Below are 21,423 nucleotides of genomic sequence, written 5' to 3'. Positions count from 1 at the left end.
TTTAGCTTAAATCAGTTAGGAACAGCTTTAAACTAACCATTTTTAACTTGAAATATGAGTCTTTGTTTAGTTAAATCAGTGCAAGATTATATGTGGACAAGGCCTTACTGTGTATAAAATTGTTTAAGAAATTCACATTTGTGTTTTATATAAAAGTCAAAATAAATGAACAAAGTGATTCAGTAGTCTTGATTCTTACTGTATTGTTCATTTACCGAACAAATCACACACTTCACTAATTTACAATGTGTCTCCCAATCAGTACAAATTAGCAAAGTTCTGCTGTAAACCCTGCTATTTAAAATGTAATACTTCTTAAAGATAAACTTCATTCTCTATCTTTTGAAGACTGCAAATTTCCTACCTAGGAATGGTACATAGAACTCACTTCACTTATACTGTACCTTTATGTAATATCTGATGAGTATTCTTCGCAGATCAAACACTTGCAGCATTGTGGCGGCATTGTTATCAATGATGCTATATCCTTCCAGTATATACTGGGTTCGTGTTATTTCCCATGTTAGCCATCGGAGGTTAAAGGCTGCGTTGCACGATAGCAAGTGAGGCAAGTGACCTGGCTGACAGCAGCAGCAGCCTTCATTGTCTTCATCTCCTTCTGTTATAGCTTCCACTTCTCTCTGCTGGCAATATGTCCCTTGAGAGTTAGAAAGGATAACACAATGGCAGTTATAAAAGTGTAACCAAATACTTCAAGCACTTAATTAAAGGCAAATAAAAAAGAGCTACAACAATGAATTAAATTTGCCAATTGATCTGTGTAAAGCAGAGAATAATGAGGGATACATCATTTATTTAATACTTCAATCCAAAAAGCTCAATCTCATGGTCTCGGCATCCTGGCATGATTACACATATCGGAGTACACAACCTCCCCTAATAAAAACTCACCAGAAAACAGCAATAAAGACTTAGGATGAATTGCCGACTTGAATACATCTAACTTATCTAAGTATTCAAATACTGGATCTTGGCAGGGGGTTAGACTTGCACCAGGCATGTTAACAAACCCCTCTCAGTCCTCAACCCACTTCTCCCAAAATGCACAGAAGACAAACATAGATTTTGCAGGGTCAGCCAGCAAACTGAATCCACAACTCACACCTCCCAGGTGAGTGCCTTAATTACCAGGCGAGAGTCATTCCCACTCTCTCCCCCTTTGACCCAATAAATATTTAGGAATTAATACAAAATGGAAATTGAGAACCATCCACCCCACAATAACCTGTAGCCTGGTGATTTGGATGCTCACCTGGGAGTGGGGGGAGATCTGAATTCAAGTTTCTGCTCCATAGTGTGGGTTCAAACCTGAGTGTCCTATATCCTACGCAAGGCACATCTAAGCACTGGACTAAAGGTTAAAAAGGAACAGACAGACATATGTGCTGGCCTGGAAAACTTTTCACTGGCCAAAACTAGCAGGTCAAATTCTCCAATAGTTTCTTTTTTGGTAAATAAACTAGAGGAGACTAACCAACCTGAGTTCCGGCAGGTCAGCTGGGTGGCAGATTCCAGAGAAACTGGCCAGCTAGCAGCTCCCTCTCAATTAATTCAAAGTAGCTTCAGCTTACCTGCCTCCATTGATAGCTACTGTGAGAGTAGACCATGAGGAGAGAAGTAGGCTATTACCTATGGTCTTGAAGTCTTTAAATAAAGATTGGATATAATTTTTAGAAAGATATGCTCTGGCTCATCCAGAAGTAATGGGCTTGATGCAGGAAACACTTGATGACATTCTAAGCCTCATTTTATGAAGGAGGTCAGAGTAGATTATCATAACAGTTCCCTCCAGTCTTAAAATCCATTCATCTTGTCCCAAACAAGTTAAAGCACTAAAAATCAAAGCCAAAACATTGAACGGCACCAGGAAACCCATAGGCAACCAGTGCAGCTCAAAGAACATCTGTGTTACGTACTATTGATGCATGGCTTGGTTTAGTGAGCACATTTACCCATGTTATGGACCATTACAAAACCCATGCGACCACATAAGTCCAACATAAGCCCTTTTCTGAGGCCATAAGTCAGCTTTAAGTGGTGTATAAATCTTGAGTGGACCCTTTGCAAAAGGTGAATTTCACTCAGTAAGAGAGTGGTTGAATTCAGCTTTCAACTGATCTCAATAGTAGAGAAATTTGCTGGAGATGTCATTCATCAGAGAGAAGACCTACTCAGTTAAATTTTACCTGACCAAACAGGACACTGGCCGCACAACACTTGGGATCTGAAACAAAGGTGACCATGTTTACAGGCAGTTTCTCGCTTGCTGTTTACTATTTCTATTACAAGATCATCATCATTTTCTTTAGCTTAATCACTTGCTGAGTTGCTTTTGCATCCCCATCATCATTTAGCTTTAATTTTGATGGGCAGAGCGACATAGACTGTTCCTCTTCACATGCCAGCAAGTACACCCCAGATGAAACACAATGTTTCTATAGTTAAAAAATAGAACAAAAACTCACTAGTTCAAAAAAGACTTTGGGCTTTTTCTTTTGGGTAGCATTGGTTAAAAATGATTTCTGCAACTCCTAATGAGAATGTGATCACATAAACAAAAAGTAGAACTACCACACAATACCACAAAATTAGGTAAAGTTCCCCTTGAGGATTTATTATGGGCCAACTTCCCTTCTCATCTATGCAAATGAACACACTGAAGTCAATTTTGTTGCACCCATGTAACAGAGAAGAATTTGGCTATATCAGTGTTTAATAATTAGCATTGTTATTTAGATTGAGGTAACACCTAGAAAGAAGAACAGGAGTACTTGTGGCACCTTAGAGACTAACAAATTTATTAGAGCATAAGCTTTCGTGGACTACAGCCCACTTCTTCGGATGCATATAGAATGGAACATATATTGAGGAGATATATATACACACATACAGAGAGCATAAACAGGTGGGAGTTGTCTTACTAACTCTGAGAGGCCAATTAATTAAGAGAAAAAAAAAAAAAAACTTTTGAAGTGATAATCAAGCTAGCCGAGTACAGACAGTGTGATAAGAAGTGTGAGAATACTTACAAGGGGAGATAGTCAACGTTTGTAATGGCTCAGCCATTCCCAGTCCTTATTCAAACCGGAGTTAATTGTGTCTAGTTTGCATATCAATTCTAGCTCTGCAGTCTCTCTTTGGAGTCTGTTTTTGAAGTTTTTCTGTTGTAATATAGCCACCCGCAGGTCTGTCACTGAATGACCAGACAGGTTAAAGTGTTCTCCCACTGGTTTTTGAGTATTTTGATTCCTGATGTCAGATTTGTGTCCATTAATTCTTTTGCGTAGAGACTGTCCGGTTTGGCCAATGTACATGGCAGAGGGGCATTGCTGGCACATGATGGCATAGATCACATTGGTAGATGTGCAGGTGAACGAGCCCCTGATGGTATGGCTGATGTGATTAGGTCCTATGATGATGTCACTTGAATAGATATGTGGACAGAGTTGGCATCGGGGTTTGTTACAAGGATAGGTTCCTGGGTTAGTGGTTTTGTTCAGTGATGTGTGGTTGCTGGTGAGTATTTGCTTTAGGTTGGGGGGTTGTCTGTAAGCGAGGACAGGTCTGTCTCCCAAGATCTGTGAGAGTAAAGGATCATCTTTCAGGATAGGTTGTAGATCTCTGATGATGCGCTGGAGAGGTTTTAGTTGGGGGCTGAAGGTGACAGCTAGTGGTGTTCTGTTATTTTCTTTGTTGGGCCTGTCTTGTAGGAGGTGACTTCTGGGTACTCGTCTGGCTCTGTCAATCTGTTTTTTCACTTCAGCAGGTGGGTATTGTAGTTTTAAGAATGCTTGATAGAGATCTTGTAGGTGCTTGTCTCTATCCGAGGGATTGGAGCAAATGCGGTTATATCTTAGAGCTTGGCTGTAGACAATGGATCGTGTGGTGTGTCCTGGATGGAAGCTGGAGGCATGTAGGTAAGTGTAGCGGTCAGTAGGTTTCCGGTATAGGGTGGTATTGATGTGACCATCGCTTATTAGCACAGTAGTGTCCAGGAAATGGACCGCTTGTGTGGATTGATCTAGGCTGAGGTTGATGGTGGGATGGAAATTATTGAAATCATGGTGAAATTCCTCAAGGGCTTCTTTTCCATGGGTCCAGATGATGAAGATGTCATCAATGTAGCGCAAGTAGAGTAGGGGCGTTAGGGGACGAGAGCTAAGGAAGCGTTGTTCTAAGTCAGCCATAAAAATGTTGGCATATTGTGGGGCCATGCGGGTACCCATAGCAGTGCCGCTGACTTGAAGGTATATATTGTCCCCAAATGTGAAATAGTTGTGGGTGAGGACAAAATCACAAAGTTCAGCCACCAGGTTAGCTGTGACATTATCAGGGATACTGTTCCTGATAGCTTGTAGTCCATCTTTGTGTGGAATATTGGTGTAGAGGGCTTCTACGTCCATAGTGGCCAGGATGGTGTTTTCTGGAAGATCACCGATGGATTGTAGTTTCCTCAGGAAGTCAGTGGTGTCTCGAAGATAGCTGGGAGTGCTGGTAGCGTAGGGTCTTAGGACAGAGTCTACATAACCAGACAAGCCTGATGTTAGGGTGCCAATGCCTGAGATGATGGGGCGTCCAGGATATCCAGGTTTATGGATCTTGGGTAGCAAATAGAATACCCCTGGTCGGGGTTCTAGGCATGTGTCTGTACGGATTTGTTCCTGTGCTTTGTCAGGGAGTTTTTTTAGCAGATGGTGTAGTTTCTTTAGGTAATCTTCAGTGGGATCAGAGGATAATGGCCTGTAGAATGTGGTGTTAGAGAGCTGTCTAGCAGCCTCCTGGTCATATTCCAATTTATTCATGATGACGACAGCACCTCCTTTGTCAGCCTTTTTGATTATGATGTCAGGGTTGTTTCTGAGGCTGTAGATGGCGTTGTGTTCAGCATGGCTGAGGTTATGTGGCAAGTGATGTTGCTTTTCCACAATTTCAGCCTCATAAAACCTCATAAAAAAAAAAAAAAATGGAAATCCATCAACCTCATGAAAACTCTGAAACTTGTCATTATGCAAGGCACTGCATTTAGCCGTATGGAATGGAAATCCATCAACCTCATGAAACGTACAGATACAGACAGACATCATCTTCCTTTCCAAATGCAAGCAGATGGACATCATACCAAAAGGACTAAAGGTAAAAAATCCATTACAATCTACATATCACACAGACTATGCTGAGAGACTGTGTCACACACTCTCAAAGAAACTGCGAAACCACCTGATCAGCATCCTATACAGCAAACAGGGAAAGATTAAGAATGAGCTCTCAGAACTGGATACTCTCATAAGAAACCAACCTTCCACACAAACTTCCTCATGGATAGACTTTACAAAAACTAGACAAGCCATTTACAAGACAAACTTTGCCTCTCTACAAAGGAAAAAGGACACTAAACTATCTAAACTGCTACATGCCACAAGCAGCCACAACAGTAGCTCCCTTAACCCACCCAGCAATATTGTTAATCTTTCCAGCTATACTCTTAGCCCAGCAGAAGAGTCTGTCCTATCTCGGGGCCTCTCCTTTTGTCCCTCCAGACCCATGAATATGATACAGTTCTGCGGTGACCTAGAATCCTACTTTCGACGTCTCCGACTCAAAGAATATTTCCAACATACCTCTGAACAGCATACTAACCCACAGAATCCTCCCTACCAGCACTACAAAAAAAAGGATTCTGCATGGACTCCTCCGGACGGTCGAAACAACAGACTGGATTTCTACATAGATTGCTTCCGTCGACGTGCAAAGGCTGAAATTGTGGAAAAGCAACATCACTTGCCACATAACCTCAGCCATGCTGAACACAACGCCATCTACAGCCTCAGAAACAACCCTGACATCATAATCAAAAAGGCTGACAAAGGAGGTGCTGTCGTCATCATGAATAAATTGGAATATGACCAGGAGGCTGCTAGACAGCTCTCTAACACCACATTCTACAGGCCATTATCCTCTGATCCCACTGAAGATTACCTAAAGAAACTACACCATCTGCTAAAAAAACTCCCTGACAAAGCACAGGAACAAATCCGTACAGACACATGCCTAGAACCCCGACCAGGGGTATTCTATTTGCTACCCAAGATCCATAAACCTGGATATCCTGGACGCCCCATCATCTCAGGCATTGGCACCCTAACATCAGGCTTGTCTGGTTATGTAGACTCTGTCCTAAGACCCTACGCTACCAGCACTCCCAGCTATCTTCGAGACACCACTGACTTCCTGAGGAAACTACAATCCATCGGTGATCTTCCAGAAAACACCATCCTGGCCACTATGGACGTAGAAGCCCTCTACACCAATATTCCACACAAAGATGGACTACAAGCTATCAGGAACAGTATCCCTGATAATGTCACAGCTAACCTGGTGGCTGAACTTTGTGATTTTGTCCTCACCCACAACTATTTCACATTTGGGGACAATATATACCTTCAAGTCAGCGGCACTGCTATGGGTACCCGCATGGCCCCACAATATGCCAACATTTTTATGGCTGACTTAGAACAACGCTTCCTTAGCTCTCGTCCCCTAACGCCCCTACTCTACTTGCGCTACATTGATGACATCTTCATCATCTGGACCCATGGAAAAGAAGCCCTTGAGGAATTTCACCATGATTTCAATAATTTCCATCCCACCATCAACCTCAGCCTAGATCAATCCACACAAGCGGTCCATTTCCTGGACACTACTGTGCTAATAAGCGATGGTCACATCAATACCACCCTATACCGGAAACCTACTGACCGCTACACTTACCTACATGCCTCCAGCTTCCATCCAGGACACACCACACGATCCATTGTCTACAGCCAAGCTCTAAGATATAACCGCATTTGCTCCAATCCCTCGGATAGAGACAAGCACCTACAAGATCTCTATCAAGCATTCTTAAAACTACAATACCCACCTGCTGAAGTGAAAAAACAGATTGACAGAGCCAGACGAGTACCCAGAAGTCACCTCCTACAAGACAGGCCCAACAAAGAAAATAACAGAACACCACTAGCTGTCACCTTCAGCCCCCAACTAAAACCTCTCCAGCGCATCATCAGAGATCTACAACCTATCCTGAAAGATGATCCTTTACTCTCACAGATCTTGGGAGACAGACCTGTCCTCGCTTACAGACAACCCCCCAACCTAAAGCAAATACTCACCAGCAACCACACACCACTGAACAAAACCACTAACCCAGGAACCTATCCTTGTAACAAACCCCGATGCCAACTCTGTCCACATATCTATTCAAGTGACATCATCATAGGACCTAATCACATCAGCCATACCATCAGGGGCTCGTTCACCTGCACATCTACCAATGTGATCTATGCCATCATGTGCCAGCAATGCCCCTCTGCCATGTACATTGGCCAAACCGGACAGTCTCTACGCAAAAGAATTAATGGACACAAATCTGACATCAGGAATCAAAATACTCAAAAACCAGTGGGAGAACACTTTAACCTGTCTGGTCATTCAGTGACAGACCTGCGGGTGGCTATATTACAACAGAAAAACTTCAAAAACAGACTCCAAAGAGAGACTGCAGAGCTAGAATTGATATGCAAACTAGACACAATTAACTCCGGTTTGAATAAGGACTGGGAATGGCTGAGCCATTACAAACGTTGACTATCTCCCCTTGTAAGTATTCTCACACTTCTTATCACACTGTCTGTACTCGGCTAGCTTGATTATCACTTCAAAAGTTTTTTTTTTTTTTTTTTTTTTTTTTTTTTCTCTTAATTAATTGGCCTCTCAGAGTTAGTAAGACAACTCCCACCTGTTTATGCTCTCTGTATGTGTGTATATATATCTCCTCAATATATGTTCCATTCTATATGCATCCGAAGAAGTGGGCTGTAGTCCACGAAAGCTTATGCTCTAATAAATTTGTTAGTCTCTAAGGTGCCACAAGTACTCCTGTTCTTCTTTTTGCGGATACAGACTAACACGGCTGTTACTCTGAAACTTGTCGTAACACCTAGAGTGTGCTCAGTGCTTTCTAAACACAGATGAAGATATAGGGTGAAATCCTGGCCCCAATGACGCTAACAGCAAAACATTTCATAATATATTGCTATCTAAATTTATTTACGTTCTCCTCCACATACACCCCAAGATCTAATAATCCAGTTAGCAAAAGTATCTAGAAAGTAAGGCGGTAGAGGGGGGAAACGGAATGCTTTTTAAAGAGAAATAATAAGATTAGCAAATATTTGTCTGTCTTTTTTTTGCAGCACTGAAAATAAAATAATAAAATAATAAAAAAATTGATTTTTTTTAAAGTTCTCCAATTAGTTTTTGTTAAACGAAAGCTACTAATGTATGCAACCTGAGGGTATTTTAGAGTAGTTCACACACAAATAATAATAATTACTATTTGGACAATTTAAGTAGTACAAGTACATACAATAAAACAGATTAATATACCCCTCAAATAGCCCTAAAATAAACATCTCTCTTTTCCAGTCTACTGCAAAGTATAAACCATGACCTATCAGTGTGACATTTACAGCAGGACAGATACAAAGAGAGCTGTTTCTACTTTACATTTCACAGTTTTCTACATGAATTAAGGTTTAACGTTCAACTATAAAAAAAGGCAGCAACTGCTCTTGGTCAATGGATCTTTTTCTTAAATAAAGTCAAAAGACATTGTACTCAAAGTAAACTGGGCAAAAAAATATTCCTGTGCACATGGCTTATATATTTTGGATGCTAAAGAAAAATACAATATTTGCATTTTTTCATTTTTGTTTCTGTTTTTAGCTTTTTGAAAAGTTAGACCTCAAAATAGTAAACTGGAATTAACAAAACATAAATCTCCATCCTAGACCTCAATGTAAACAATACTACATAAAGCTGATATTACGCTTTTGTTGATGTAAAATGAAAGCAAAATAAACAGCCCTAAGTTTGGCTGAGTTGATTTGTATCAAGAAGAGTCTTGGTGTTGTTTTCATACTTTTATGCAAGCAGCACATACATGGCAATCCTCACCATTAATTAAACCAATATTCAATATAATCACTGTGCTACCATGGAACAGGAAGTGCTCCAAAAAGATAGTACCCATATTTTGTGAAGTTAAGGGCCATACTGATAACTTGCCAGGAACCCAAAGACTCGTGCTAATGTGCATAAAATAAGGCAGATTGTGGACACCACCATCTTTAAACTATCTGTGAAGTTCAACCTGTGAAAACTACAGATCCCTGCATGGAGCATCCCTCCACAGATGGAGGCAAACAGGCCATGTTGCAGAAAACTGTGTGCTGAACTCTGGCCACCCCGACTGCTAGCAATATGCACTTTTGTTAGCATTTGGACTTTGAAAGGAAAAGACATTCTAAATGTGAAAACATTTTCTTACAAAGAGTCAGGGAACAAACCAAGCAGTCCAATTGGTTACTTTGCAGATTTAGCCTGAGAAACAAATAGCAAGAATTTTTGAACAGGAAGTCCCATTTGAGATTAGTGCCAATTTCTAAATGACAAATCACAGTATTTACACTTGCTTTCAGCAGGTTTCAGATTTATCATCTTGAAGGGGGCACTGACTTTCAGATGACAGGCTAGAGTGTTTTATGTATGGGAAACAAGATTTATTTACTAAGGAGTAAATCTTGTCCTTCCTCCAAAGAGGGGTCCTGACCTAGCAGAATCAGTCAGTATTGTCAACCCCAAGCATTCAAAAATCTGAGCTTTTATTTATTCATAAAACTGAAGAGCAGTGGAGCAGAAAATGCTTTAATTTATGCAATAATTAAGTGTGCCACTATTAAATATTCAAATACAGGAGAATATTTTTACTGGTAATTGATTTTAAAATCCAAGGGAAAAAATCTTTTACGTTTTATAAAGAGACTAAGTTCTATTACTTTTCACACTACATTCATCATTTGCTGTGACACTTGCTAGTATAGATGAGACAGATTCATTTACAAGATATCCACACTGGATGATTGCTAAAAATCTCCTGTTAATGTAAAAATGTGAGCCAGCTCAGTGAAGCAAGGTCAATCTATTTGAGCCCAGGAGAAAACCAATGTAAGAACTGGACCTCTCTCGTTTCCTGACACATCAGGATTTAAAAACTCACTTGCACTCTGCCAGAATTATCTGACCTAAATGAAAGTCAGGAAATTGAAACTCATGACTCTAATCTGACTCAATAGGATATACAAACTGACCCCATTTGACCACCATCCATCCAGCAAAAAACATTTCACTGTTGCAAAAATAATGGATGAAATAAAAATATGCTTTTGATTTTCAACTTGCAAACATGCTGAGTAGAGGGAAAAACCTTTTTAATTTTTTGCAGGGAAATACATCAAATACGTTAACACTATTAATGATCTGGAGTGTGGCGTGGACTGCACCCAGGGCCGGTGCTACCATTTAGGCAAACTAGGCGGTTGCCTATGGCGCCAAGATTTGGGGGCGCCAAAAAGCAGTGCCCCCAATTTTTTTACAGCGTTCCTACACCCCCTCCACCAAGGCATGGTCGCCGCTCCACTTCTCCCGCCTCCCAGGCTTGCAGCGCCAATCAGCTGTTTGGTGCCGCAAGCCTGGGAGGGGAGGAGAATTAGAGTGGGGGCGGCGTGCTTGGGGAGGAGGCGGAGCAGTGGTGAGCTGGGGTGAGGAGCTGTCGCACGGCTCCTTGGAGGGGGAGCTACCACGGGGGGGGGCCCTCAAGGCAGAGGGGGGGAGCTGCTGCGGGGGGGGGGCGCCTCAGGGGGGGGGGGTTGGGGAGCTGCCGCAGGGCTGGGGAGGGGTGCAAGGTGGAAGTTTCGCGTAGGGCGTGAAACTTCCTTGCACTGGCCCTGACTGCACCCTCAGCAAGTTTGAAGATGACACTAAACTGGGAGGAGTGGTAGATACGCTGGAGGGTAGGGATAGGATACAGAGGGACCTAGACAAATTAGAGGATCGGGCCAAAAGAAATCTGATGACGTTCAACAAAGACAAGTGCAGAGTCCTGCACTTAGGATGGAAGAATCCCATGCACTGCTACAGACTAGGGACCGAATGGCTAGGCAGCAGTTCTGCAGAAAAGGACCTAGGAGTTACAGTGGACAAGAAGCTGGATCTGAGTCGACAGTGTGCCCTTGTTACCAGGAAGACTAACGGCATTTTGGGCTGTATAAGTAGGGGCATTGCCAACAGATCGAGGGACGTGATCATTCCTCTCTATTCGACATTGGTGAGGCCTCATCTGGAGTACTGTGTCCTGTTTTGGGCCCCACACTACAAGAAGGATGTGGAAAAATTAGAAAGAGTCCAGCGGAGGGCAACAAAAATGATTAGGTGGCTGGAGCCCATGACTTATGAGGAGAGGCTGAGGGAACTGGGATTGTTTAGTCTGCAGAAGAGAAGAATGAGGGGGGATTTGATAGCTGCTTTCAACTACCTGAAAGGGGGTTCCAAAGAGGATGGATCTAGACTGTTCTCAGTGGTACCAGATGACAGAACAAGGAGTAATGGTCTCAAGTTGCAGTGGGGGAGGTTTAGGTTGGATATTAGGAAAAACTTTTTCACTAGGAGGGTGGTGAAGCACTGGAATGCGTTACCTAGGGAGGTGGTGAAATCTCCTTCCTTAGAGGTTTTTAAGGTCAAGCGTGACAAAGCCCTGGCTGGGATGATTTAGTTGGGGATTGGTCCTGCTTTGAGAAGGGGGTTGGACTAGATGACATCCTGAGATCCCTTCCAACCCTGATATTCTATGATTGTATGATAATATATAGTACTTCTACAGGACTTTTAATTTCCAGACTAAATACTTAAACCTCACAACATCCAAGTGTCACAGATCAGGACAACTGCACCTGTATTCTCCTTCCTTGATCCCTCAAGGTACCCATTCTAGGCTCCTGGTTCCTTAGCCCATCACCTCTCTTGGGCAGAGATCCATGTTTCTCTCTCCCTTCTGAAAGGGGTTTATCCAGGCCATAGAGTCCTGCCTACATGGTGATATCCCCAGCAAGCCACACCACCCAAAGGACTAGCATCTTTGCTTTGCTTTCTCTCCAGAAATTATGAACAGCATAATTGTCCTGTTATAAGCAAGCACATTTATGATTAAGGTGATAGCATTAGAGAGAAAACATTAAAAACAATAGAAGAACCTAGACGCATACTAAAAAGCTTACCAGTATTGGGCTTTGGTAGGGTGTCAATCCTTCAAAATCCACATCTGGGTTTTCCCCATAGTTAAAAGTTCATAACTGTCTCAGATTCAGAACCAGAACAACCGTGAATAGTTCAGTCGTTCTTTTATACAGCTTGGGCCTTTGATCTTGGCCTTATGTAACAGGTGATCAGCAGGTGATGGCACCCTTCTCAGGCTTCAAAAGGCTGGGGAGTTTTGCATAACTAGAGGTGGGGAATTTGCATTCACCTCCCCCTAGATATTCCCCAGGAATATCACAACACTTTTTGTTCCAAAAGTCCATTTGTGTCTGGCACGTTGTTCAATGTAGTCCTTTGAACCCCCAAATCTCACATCTGTCATGTCTGCCCCCTTGAGAGGTTACATACAATCTTGGCCCACAATAATACGTATATCATTAATTTAATACAATGGACCCCAAAGATACTTAAACTTAATTCAATAAGGTCTTCCAACGATATGGCAGGAAATTGCCACACCTGTCTTACCAAATGAGGGAGATTAATATTATTAAACCTACTAATATTACAAAATGCGGGGTCACTAACAGCCATGCACTGAGTGGGAAACTCTGCATAGTAAGATGCCCTTCAGTAACCAGACTCAGATAGCCATTAAGGATATTGTATGGACTGGAGCACTCCCGGGTGCGTGGCAAATGAAGCTCTGGTGCAGCTGCACGCAACACATCCAGGCTTAGGCCATGTGGTCTCGGTGAGCAGTTTTGGTTTTTGGTTTATGGTTTATGAAGCAGTGGGACTGGAGTGAGGTCCTGGTGAGAAAGGGAGGCCTAACATCTGCTTATAGAGACAGGGCAGAGGTGCCTTATATGAGGTTTCTGTGGGAAGGGAGTTGCCCATGTGCCATTTGATACCACCCCAGAACAGTGTGTATTGTGTAAATAAAGAAATTATGCTAAGAAAATACCTAACTCCACATCACTGCTTTCCATGGCTCCACATGAGAAACTTGCCTGCAAGGCCCCAAAACTCTGCTACCGCTTAGCAAACAGACAACACTGCTTTACAGATGAGGAAACAGGTACAAAGGGAAGCCAAAGAAAGGAAGGTTGCTTACTGTTGTCAGAGTTACTGAGCAAACTGCACCTCTGACCCATCCTGGTCTTGTCAAGTGCATGCCCCTCTCAGGTCTCAAGCCCAAAGTCATTACCTCTCACAGGATGGAATCACTCGATTCTCCCACTCTCAGTCTGGGCCCTGGGCTGCAGTCCCCTGGTATTAAAACCCTTCTTACCTCAGCATGTCTGACAGACTCAGACCCTGCAGTCCTGTTCTCTCCAGGAGCAATGACAGAGGTACCCAGTGAACAGACAGCCTCCTTAAAGCAAAGTGTTATTTATAGGCCCGTCAAAATTAAAAGAAATAGTTGCAATTAATCAGTTTTAATCATACTGCTAAACAATAATATAATAACAATTTAAATATATTATAAATATTTTTGGATGTTTTTATATGTTTTCAAATATATTGATTTCAGTTGCAACACAGAATACAAAGTGTACAGTGCTCAGTTTATATTATTATTTTTATTACAAATATTTGCACTGTTAAAAAAATAAACAAAAGAAATATTGATTTTTTTTTTCAAATCACCTCATACAAGTACGGTAGTGCAATCTCTTTATCATGAATGTGCAACTTACAAACGTAGAATTTTTTTTTTACATAACTGCACTCAAAATAAAAAAAATGTAAAACTTTAGAACTTACAAGTCGAAGCGTGAAGGAGGCATATGAATGTTTAGCATATCTGGCATGTAAATACCTTGCAACGCCAGCTACAAAAGTGCCAGGCGAATGCCTGTTCTTACTTTTAGGTGACACTGAATGAGAAGTGGGCAGCATTATCTCCTGCAAATGTGAAGAAACTTGTTAGTCTTAGCAATTGGCTGAAAAAGGAGTAGGACTAAGAGGACTTGTTTCAGGTTAATTGAAAAAATGATTTCTTTTGTTTATCTTTTTTACAGTGCAAATATTTGTAATAAAAATATATAAAGTGAGCACTGTACACTTTGTAATCTGCGTTGCAACTGAAATCAATATATTTGAAAATATAGAAAAACATCCAAAATATTTATAATAAATTTAAACTGGTATTCTATTATTGTTTAGCAGCGAGATTAAAACTGCGATTAATCGTGACTATTTTTTTAATCTTGTTACTTTGTTTTGTCTTAATCACATGCATTAACTGTAAGTAATTCACAGCCCTAATTATTTACTGGGGTTCCTAGGTGCTACAAGAATATAAATAGTAACAACAACATTTAGAACCAAAGCATTAAGAGGAAACAGATCTTAACCAAATAAACAAGTCTATACACTTCCCTGCCTTTCCCTGGGAGCCAGGGAACGCCCAGTTGCTTTCCAACACTCCCAGAGGACCTGCCTCTGTCTTCCATATCAGTCTGTTCTCCTCAGGCCTAGCTGACTCAGTTCCCCCTTCTCGTGCTGCAGAGAGTCCTTTCCAGCATGTAGTGTTCCTTTGATCTCTAGGCTCCCAGCCTCAGCAAAACAGCTGAGTAACTTGGGCTGGAGCCTGCTAATAGTTCAACCCTTGTCTTGTAATTACCTTCCTCACCTAATGCTTGATGGGTGGCTGCTTATCTAGAGCTATTGTGTCGCCTTGATTGTTTTTCCAACAACCCCCATTAACCTAGGCCAATACTGTCATACAGGAAAGTCTAATAACCCAATATAGATGTACAGTCACTCATCAGATCGCATGCAGTATTTATAAAATTATTACAGGTCAGTATCCTTAGATTATTACATAGTAACTCCACGTCCACCATAACCACAAATGGAGTACTCCAAAGATATTGCCTCCGTAGACCTGCGCTGCTCAAACCCATGTTCCATGGCTCAGAAGCCACACAATTGTTAAGAGCAGTAAAATGATCAGGGGGTGCAGACACAGCTGTAAGCATTCCCAGCTGTGGATAGAAAATGTTCCACCCACCTAAGCATCTTCCTTTCCCCCTCAATATGGGAATTTCACAAACTTGTAGCAATCCCCTGTAGAAGGAATGAAGTGCTCCAATTAGGGAGTGATTGAAAGACTACCTCTTCCTGAAATGAGCATCTTATTTTGCTCTAGAACTGAGGGAAAACAATAATGCTTTGTAAAAGTGTGTACTGAACTCCCCAGCAGCAACCTAACAAGTTTCAAGAATGGACACATCTTGAAAACCAGCAGCTGTGGCCGCTGCTCACCTGGTGGAATGAAGCTTTTAGTTCTTCTAGTCCTGGGACTCCAGTCTGGTCATTATAGGCTTTGAGACACTCGAGTTGATCCAATGGAAAATGTCAGCTATGCTATTCCTATAACTATTGAAACAAGTAGCTACTAAACTTTGTTTTGTTAACTAGCAAAAAACATAAGTTTAAAAAGTAGGACAAATAAAAAAAAGAGATGGTTCCCTCGCTCTCCCCGTGCTCTAAAAAGCCCACCTCCACGAGGGGAATAGCTCCCAGCGCTGGTGCACTGTCTACACTGCCACTTTACAGTTTTTCACCCCCCTGAGCGAGAAAGTTGCAGCGCTGTAAAGTGCCAGTGTAGACAAGCCCTGAAGATACATGGGGATGATATGGGATGTTCAAATCTGTACTTAATACACATGGATCTCCTGATAGTTTTACTACTTCAAATGGTTCTGTGTACGGAATCTTCTAAAGAGGGAATGTTCAGAGCAATTCCATGAGGAAAAATGCTAGGTCCTTCACAGAATCATAAATGTCAGAGGTGGAAAACACCTATTATTAGACTACTCAGCCAAACTCCCCCATCTCCCTCCCAATGCAGGATTGTTCCCTATAGTACATTTTCTAATATTTTATCTAATCTAGTTTTACATGTCTCAAGTGGGGTAGTAAGAGGGTCAAATATCAAGAATGGGCAGAAACATATTTTTCCACCTACAATATGCAAGACCAATTTGATACCCATCTTGCCAGTGATCTATGCTTTTGTTGCACTGCAGCTAGATTACTGAAATGCCCGCTGCTCAGGGCTGAAAGTGGACATCACACACAAGTTTAAGATGGTCCCACACGTATCACAATGGTGTTCCACATGCCACCCTGGCTCCCCATCCAATAAGGGTTTAGTTCTATTCCATTCATTACCTACCATGATATCCGAGTACCTCTGAGGGCTGAGACCTAATTTACAAAACCTTCTGTGCACTAAGACCTGACTGCCTCAGGGACCCCATCTCTTTGAACAGAATACATAAAATTCTTGATCGGAAACGCTGTTGCTGATGGAGCCCAAGATGAAACTCTTTGGTGCAGAGGAAATATCTGTCTATTAATATTAGAAAGGTGTGAAACACCAGGATGGAGAGGAATTATTTAGGATTGTATGTGAAGGCCTAAATGTTAAGTCTCCCAGATTTTGCTCTTTCTTAGCTAAATTATATATATCTAAGTCTTTTAGTCTTTCCTCAAAGATGATTTGCTCCTAAGGTGACCAGATAGCAAGCGTGAACATTTGGGACAGGAGGGTGGTGGTGTGTGGGGGGGGGAGGGTAATAGGCACCTATAGAAGACAAAGCCCCGAATATCGGGACTGTTCCTATAAAATCGGGACATCTGGTCACCCTAATTGCTCCAGATACCTGAGTATTATTTATTTATTTATCCATTTACTCTTCTCTGAACTCCCTTCAGTTTGTCAATATTTTTCTGGCAATTTGGTGCAGAGAATGAAACATAGGATCACAAGTGCAATTGCACAAAATCCATAAAGAGAGGGACTCTTGCTTCCCTACAGCATGAAACTATTGTTTATTAAAAATGAAAAGAGAGTTACAGCCATTCTTTAAATAAAGAATGATGCTTGCTAATAGTACAGAGCCTTCAGACACAAAATTCACATAAATATTCCCTACAATGGTAATGGGCTTGCTACTGCAATACAACTACATAAAGTACAAATGTACTGTAGAACAGAAAAATATCTGGCCTTATTACTTTAACGACATTACTGTGCCTGGAATATATCATTTAAACTGACCACTTTAATGAATCATTTCTTTTTTGGTGGGGAGATAAACAAGAAAATACACAGAAAACCTCATGGGTGATTCCATTGCCACTATAACAGCTGCCTTCCACAGATGTGCAGTTATATCTGTGCCTGCTCTGTGCCCGCTTTTCCAATTCATCTTACAAAGTTCCAAGTGAATCATGAATATTACATTTGCATTATCAGTAACAAAAATCATAAGAGAAATTTAGTAGCTAATTATACTACTGAAAGACAAAGGGAGTCAGTTAGAAAATAATACCAGCACCACTATCCATAAGTGATTTCCCCATAAGCTTTGCTTTACTAGACATTCTCCAAAAGACATTTTCTTGATGCACGGACTCAAAAGAAAGATCCCCCCAATCCATTTTGGCTGGAAATAATGACAGTTGCTTTTGCTCCTTCCTCTATCACAGATTTCTTCTCTGTTCTTGGCTTCAAATTAAATGAAAAACAGCACTCCATGACTGGCATTTTGTTTTTTTCTGGCGCATTGCTCTTAGTATGAAGTAGAAGTCCAAGATATCACGTATAGTTACTAATTGACCCACTTCTTTCAATTTGTTTGGCCTATATCCATACCGTGATCTGAGAGATTTTTTCAGTTAAATGCTGGGCCAGATACCATGATACAATCTCTTTAACTTCAATAGGTTTGTGTTATCATAAACTAGAAGTGAGTTTGAACCAGGGGCTCTTATAATGCCAGCATCCTGCCATGGCTGGAATGCAATCCATGTTACAGCCTCCCAGCTACTTAACTGCATCCTTTCAGCAAACCTTTTTAGAAAGCCTCTTGTGGTTCAGAAACCTATAACTTTTCCCTCCGGAGCACTCACTTTTTCATCTATACTATCAGCATCGTTTTCCAGGTACAGCAGTAAGAAATGTTCACAACAAAATCTGGAACCACTCAATACACATCTTGTTTTAGATGTCGTCAGGAAATGTGAGATTTACGGTGGCCCATGCAACCTTAGTTTTGCTTCCTTGTGCACTGAATGATCATGTAATTAAAGATAATTATACATGCACTCAAAGTGGCACAATTAAGGTTGTACATGCAACCGTAAATCTGGCATTTCTTAACTTCTGACTGTTTGACTTTGCAAACTAAATAATGTTATTTTAAATGGGTTTTTTTGTACCTTCTTAGATTTAGTTTAAGGAAAAATGTGAAAAAAATCTGTTATGTACAACTAACACCACAACCCACCATGCGTCATCAGCAGGGTTGGAACCCTGAACAAAACTAACTACATCAGCTAGCAGCAGGAGATCGCTGTTGGGGTTGTGTTTGTGGGGAGCCTGGCCTGGCTCCTTGACCTGGGAGCTGTATGTGTGTGGGGCTCTTATCCCAAATGATGCCCCCAGAAGGGAGGGATGGGCAGCTGGGGTCACTCATTGGGTTCAAGAGGTAGTCAGAGGAAATCTGTCTAGACTCACTCTCTTTCTTCCCTCCCCTCCCGCCCCATGGAGATTGGGGGATCTCCTTCCCTTTATGGTATCCCCAGAGGTAGGGGAATTAGCCACTGTACTCAGTCAGGAGGAGGGAGGTGTAGTCAGAATGGGAGGGACCTCTGTCCTTTCTTTCCCCCACTGCTACTGCTACAGCTTCTTTGGCATCCGATAGGCTTTCCCAGTGCAGAATCTGCTGCTGCTTTGGTAGTGACATAGGAACAACTCTTTTCAATGTTCATGTTCAGTTATTATTTTAGCAGGCTGCCAAATTTTTCTTGTAGAACTCAAGTGAAAGAAGGGGAATTGTGATTTTTAGAAGTTTACAACTCAGACAAACGAACAGAATTTCATGGAACAAGTGAAAGGCCTCAGCGCTTGGTCCCTACTGAATTTCAAAGCCTTGCTGTAAACCATGGCAGTGTTAGTGCATCTCAAGAAAAGATCACAATAATCTTTTATAAGAGAAAGTTTTAGGCAACCTAAATGTAGGGATCGCTACCAGCTCCACCTATAATTATGTAAAATGTGTGATTTCACACACAATTTTAAGATGAAATTTATCAGGTGAAACTCTGTAGTTTAAATGATCTTTTCTTCCAGATTCAAATTCAAATGCTACTTGAGGGAATAAACCAGCTTGGATCAAAACTAAGACAACATTTTCATTACCTCTTTGATGTGAAACCACTGAGTTTCACACAGCTCTACTTCCAGCTAATTATGCTCTCCCGAGATACTCCTGATCTTTTCTTCCCCCAAAGACAGGGTTGGGGGCACTTTGTCACATTTGTTGTCTGTTATTTACTAAGCTATCTGGGGAAAGAGCAGATGGAAACAGACCCAGTGGTAGTTAATGGCAAGATGGCTGCTGCACAGAAGGAGTATACAATTTTTTTTAAGTGGAAATTTTTCTTTTTATGCAGTTAAAGCTCCACAATGAGATATTTTCACCCAAAGGGAAGATCAAGTTAACAGTTTTTAAGTAAATATAATGGAGATGCTTCTGTCCATGTTCAAATACGCCCCCCCCCCAAAAGAAAGAAAAATAATCCAAGCTTTTTCTCATAACTGTAATTAACATAAGAAGAACATAAGAACGGCCACACTGGGTCAGACCAAAGGTCCATCCAGCCCAGTATCATGTCTACCAACAGTGGCCAATGCCAGGTTCCCCAGAGGGAGTGAACCTAACAGGTAATGATCAAGTGATCTCTCTCCTGCCATCCATCTCCACCCTCTGACAAACAGAAGCTAGGGACACCATTCCTTACCCATCCTGGCTAATAGCCATTAATGGACTTAACCTCCATGAATTTATCTAGTTCTCTTTTAAACCCTGTTATAGGCCTAGCCTTCACAACCTCCTCAGGCAAGGAGTTCCACAGGTTGACTGTGCGCTGTATGAAGAACTTCCTTTTATTTGTTTTAAACCTGCTGCCCATTAATTTCATTTGGTGGCCCCTAGTTCTTATATTATGGGAATAAGTAAATAACTTTTCCTTATTCACTTTTTCCACACCACTCATGATTTTATATACCTCTATCATATCCCCCCCCCCTTACTCTCCTCTTTTCTTTTCCAAGCTGAAAAGTCCTAGCCTCTTTAATCTCTCCTCATATGGGACCCGTTCCAAACCCCTAATCATTTTAGTTGCCCTTTTCTGAACTTTTTCTAATGCCAGTATATCTTTTTTGAGATGAGGAGACCACATCTGTACGCAGTATTCAAGATGTGGGTGTTCTATGGATTTATATAAAGGCAATATGATATTCTCTGTCTTATTCTCTATGCCTTTTAAAATGATTCCTAACATTCTGTTTGCTTTTTTGACTGCCACTGCACACTGCGTGGACATCTTCAGAGAACTATCCAAGATGACTCCAAGATCTCTTTCCTGATTAGTTGTAGCTAAATTAGCCCCCATCATATTGTATGTATAGTTGGGGTTATTTTTTCCAATGTGCATTACTTTACATTTATCCACATTAAATTTCATTTTCCATTTTGTTGCCCAATCACTTAGTTTTGAGAGATCTTTTTGAAGTTCTTCACAGTCTGCTTTGGTCTTAACTATCTTGAGTAGTTTAGTATCTTCTGCAAACTTTGCCACCTCACTGATTACCCCTTTCTCCAGATCATTTATGATTTGTTGTTTTAACATAGGATAATTGTTACTGGATGTTTCTTTTTTTTTTGCTAATCTGAAAATAAAAGTAAGGAGCAAGATATTGTGTATTTTATTTTAGACTATACCTAGCAGACATTCTGAATGAGAGGGTGTCTAGAAAACTGATTGGTTTCATAAAACTTAATGATTTGACATACAGATTTTTCAGTGCTGGAAATCAGTGCTACGTAACACTCCTTGCTAAAGGCAGAACTGACATGGGCCAGGCTGCCCACAAATACAAGTGGTTTCATTGTTACACCAATAAGTTAATGCATTTCCTCTTGTGGCTTATTTTTTATGAATAAAGAAAAAGAAAAGGGGGTGGGGTCTGCTGGTCTGGGCATGGAAGTAAGAGTCAGAAAACCCTGAGCAAATCACAAGCATGCCATTAATTTCCTCTCTGGCCTTTAATAAGGCATGTACTCTCTCTGCCTTAATTTCCCTATCTCTAAAATAAGGATACTACTACTGGGGCATGAGGAGAAGTTAATGTCGGTAAAGATGTCTTTGAAAATGAAGAGTGCC

At 41.2% G+C, this 21,423-nt stretch overlaps 1 protein-coding gene across 1 annotated transcript in view; it reads right to left on the bottom strand.

Annotated features, from left to right (window-relative positions):
- The window catches only part of PCNX2 (pecanex 2), a 248,771-nt gene that overhangs the window by 32,018 nt on the left and 195,330 nt on the right, over positions 1 to 21,423 (bottom strand). Inside the window, exon 26 of the mRNA XM_054021531.1 lies at positions 405 to 658. Coding sequence (XP_053877506.1) covers positions 405 to 658 — 254 coding nt within the window. The remainder of the gene's footprint in view (positions 1 to 404; positions 659 to 21,423) is intronic.

Source organism: Malaclemys terrapin, chromosome 3 (genome assembly GCF_027887155.1).
Source record: "Malaclemys terrapin pileata isolate rMalTer1 chromosome 3, rMalTer1.hap1, whole genome shotgun sequence".
Taxonomy (NCBI): domain Eukaryota; kingdom Metazoa; phylum Chordata; order Testudines; family Emydidae; genus Malaclemys; species Malaclemys terrapin.
This window is presented reverse-complemented; position numbering and strand designations above follow the sequence as displayed.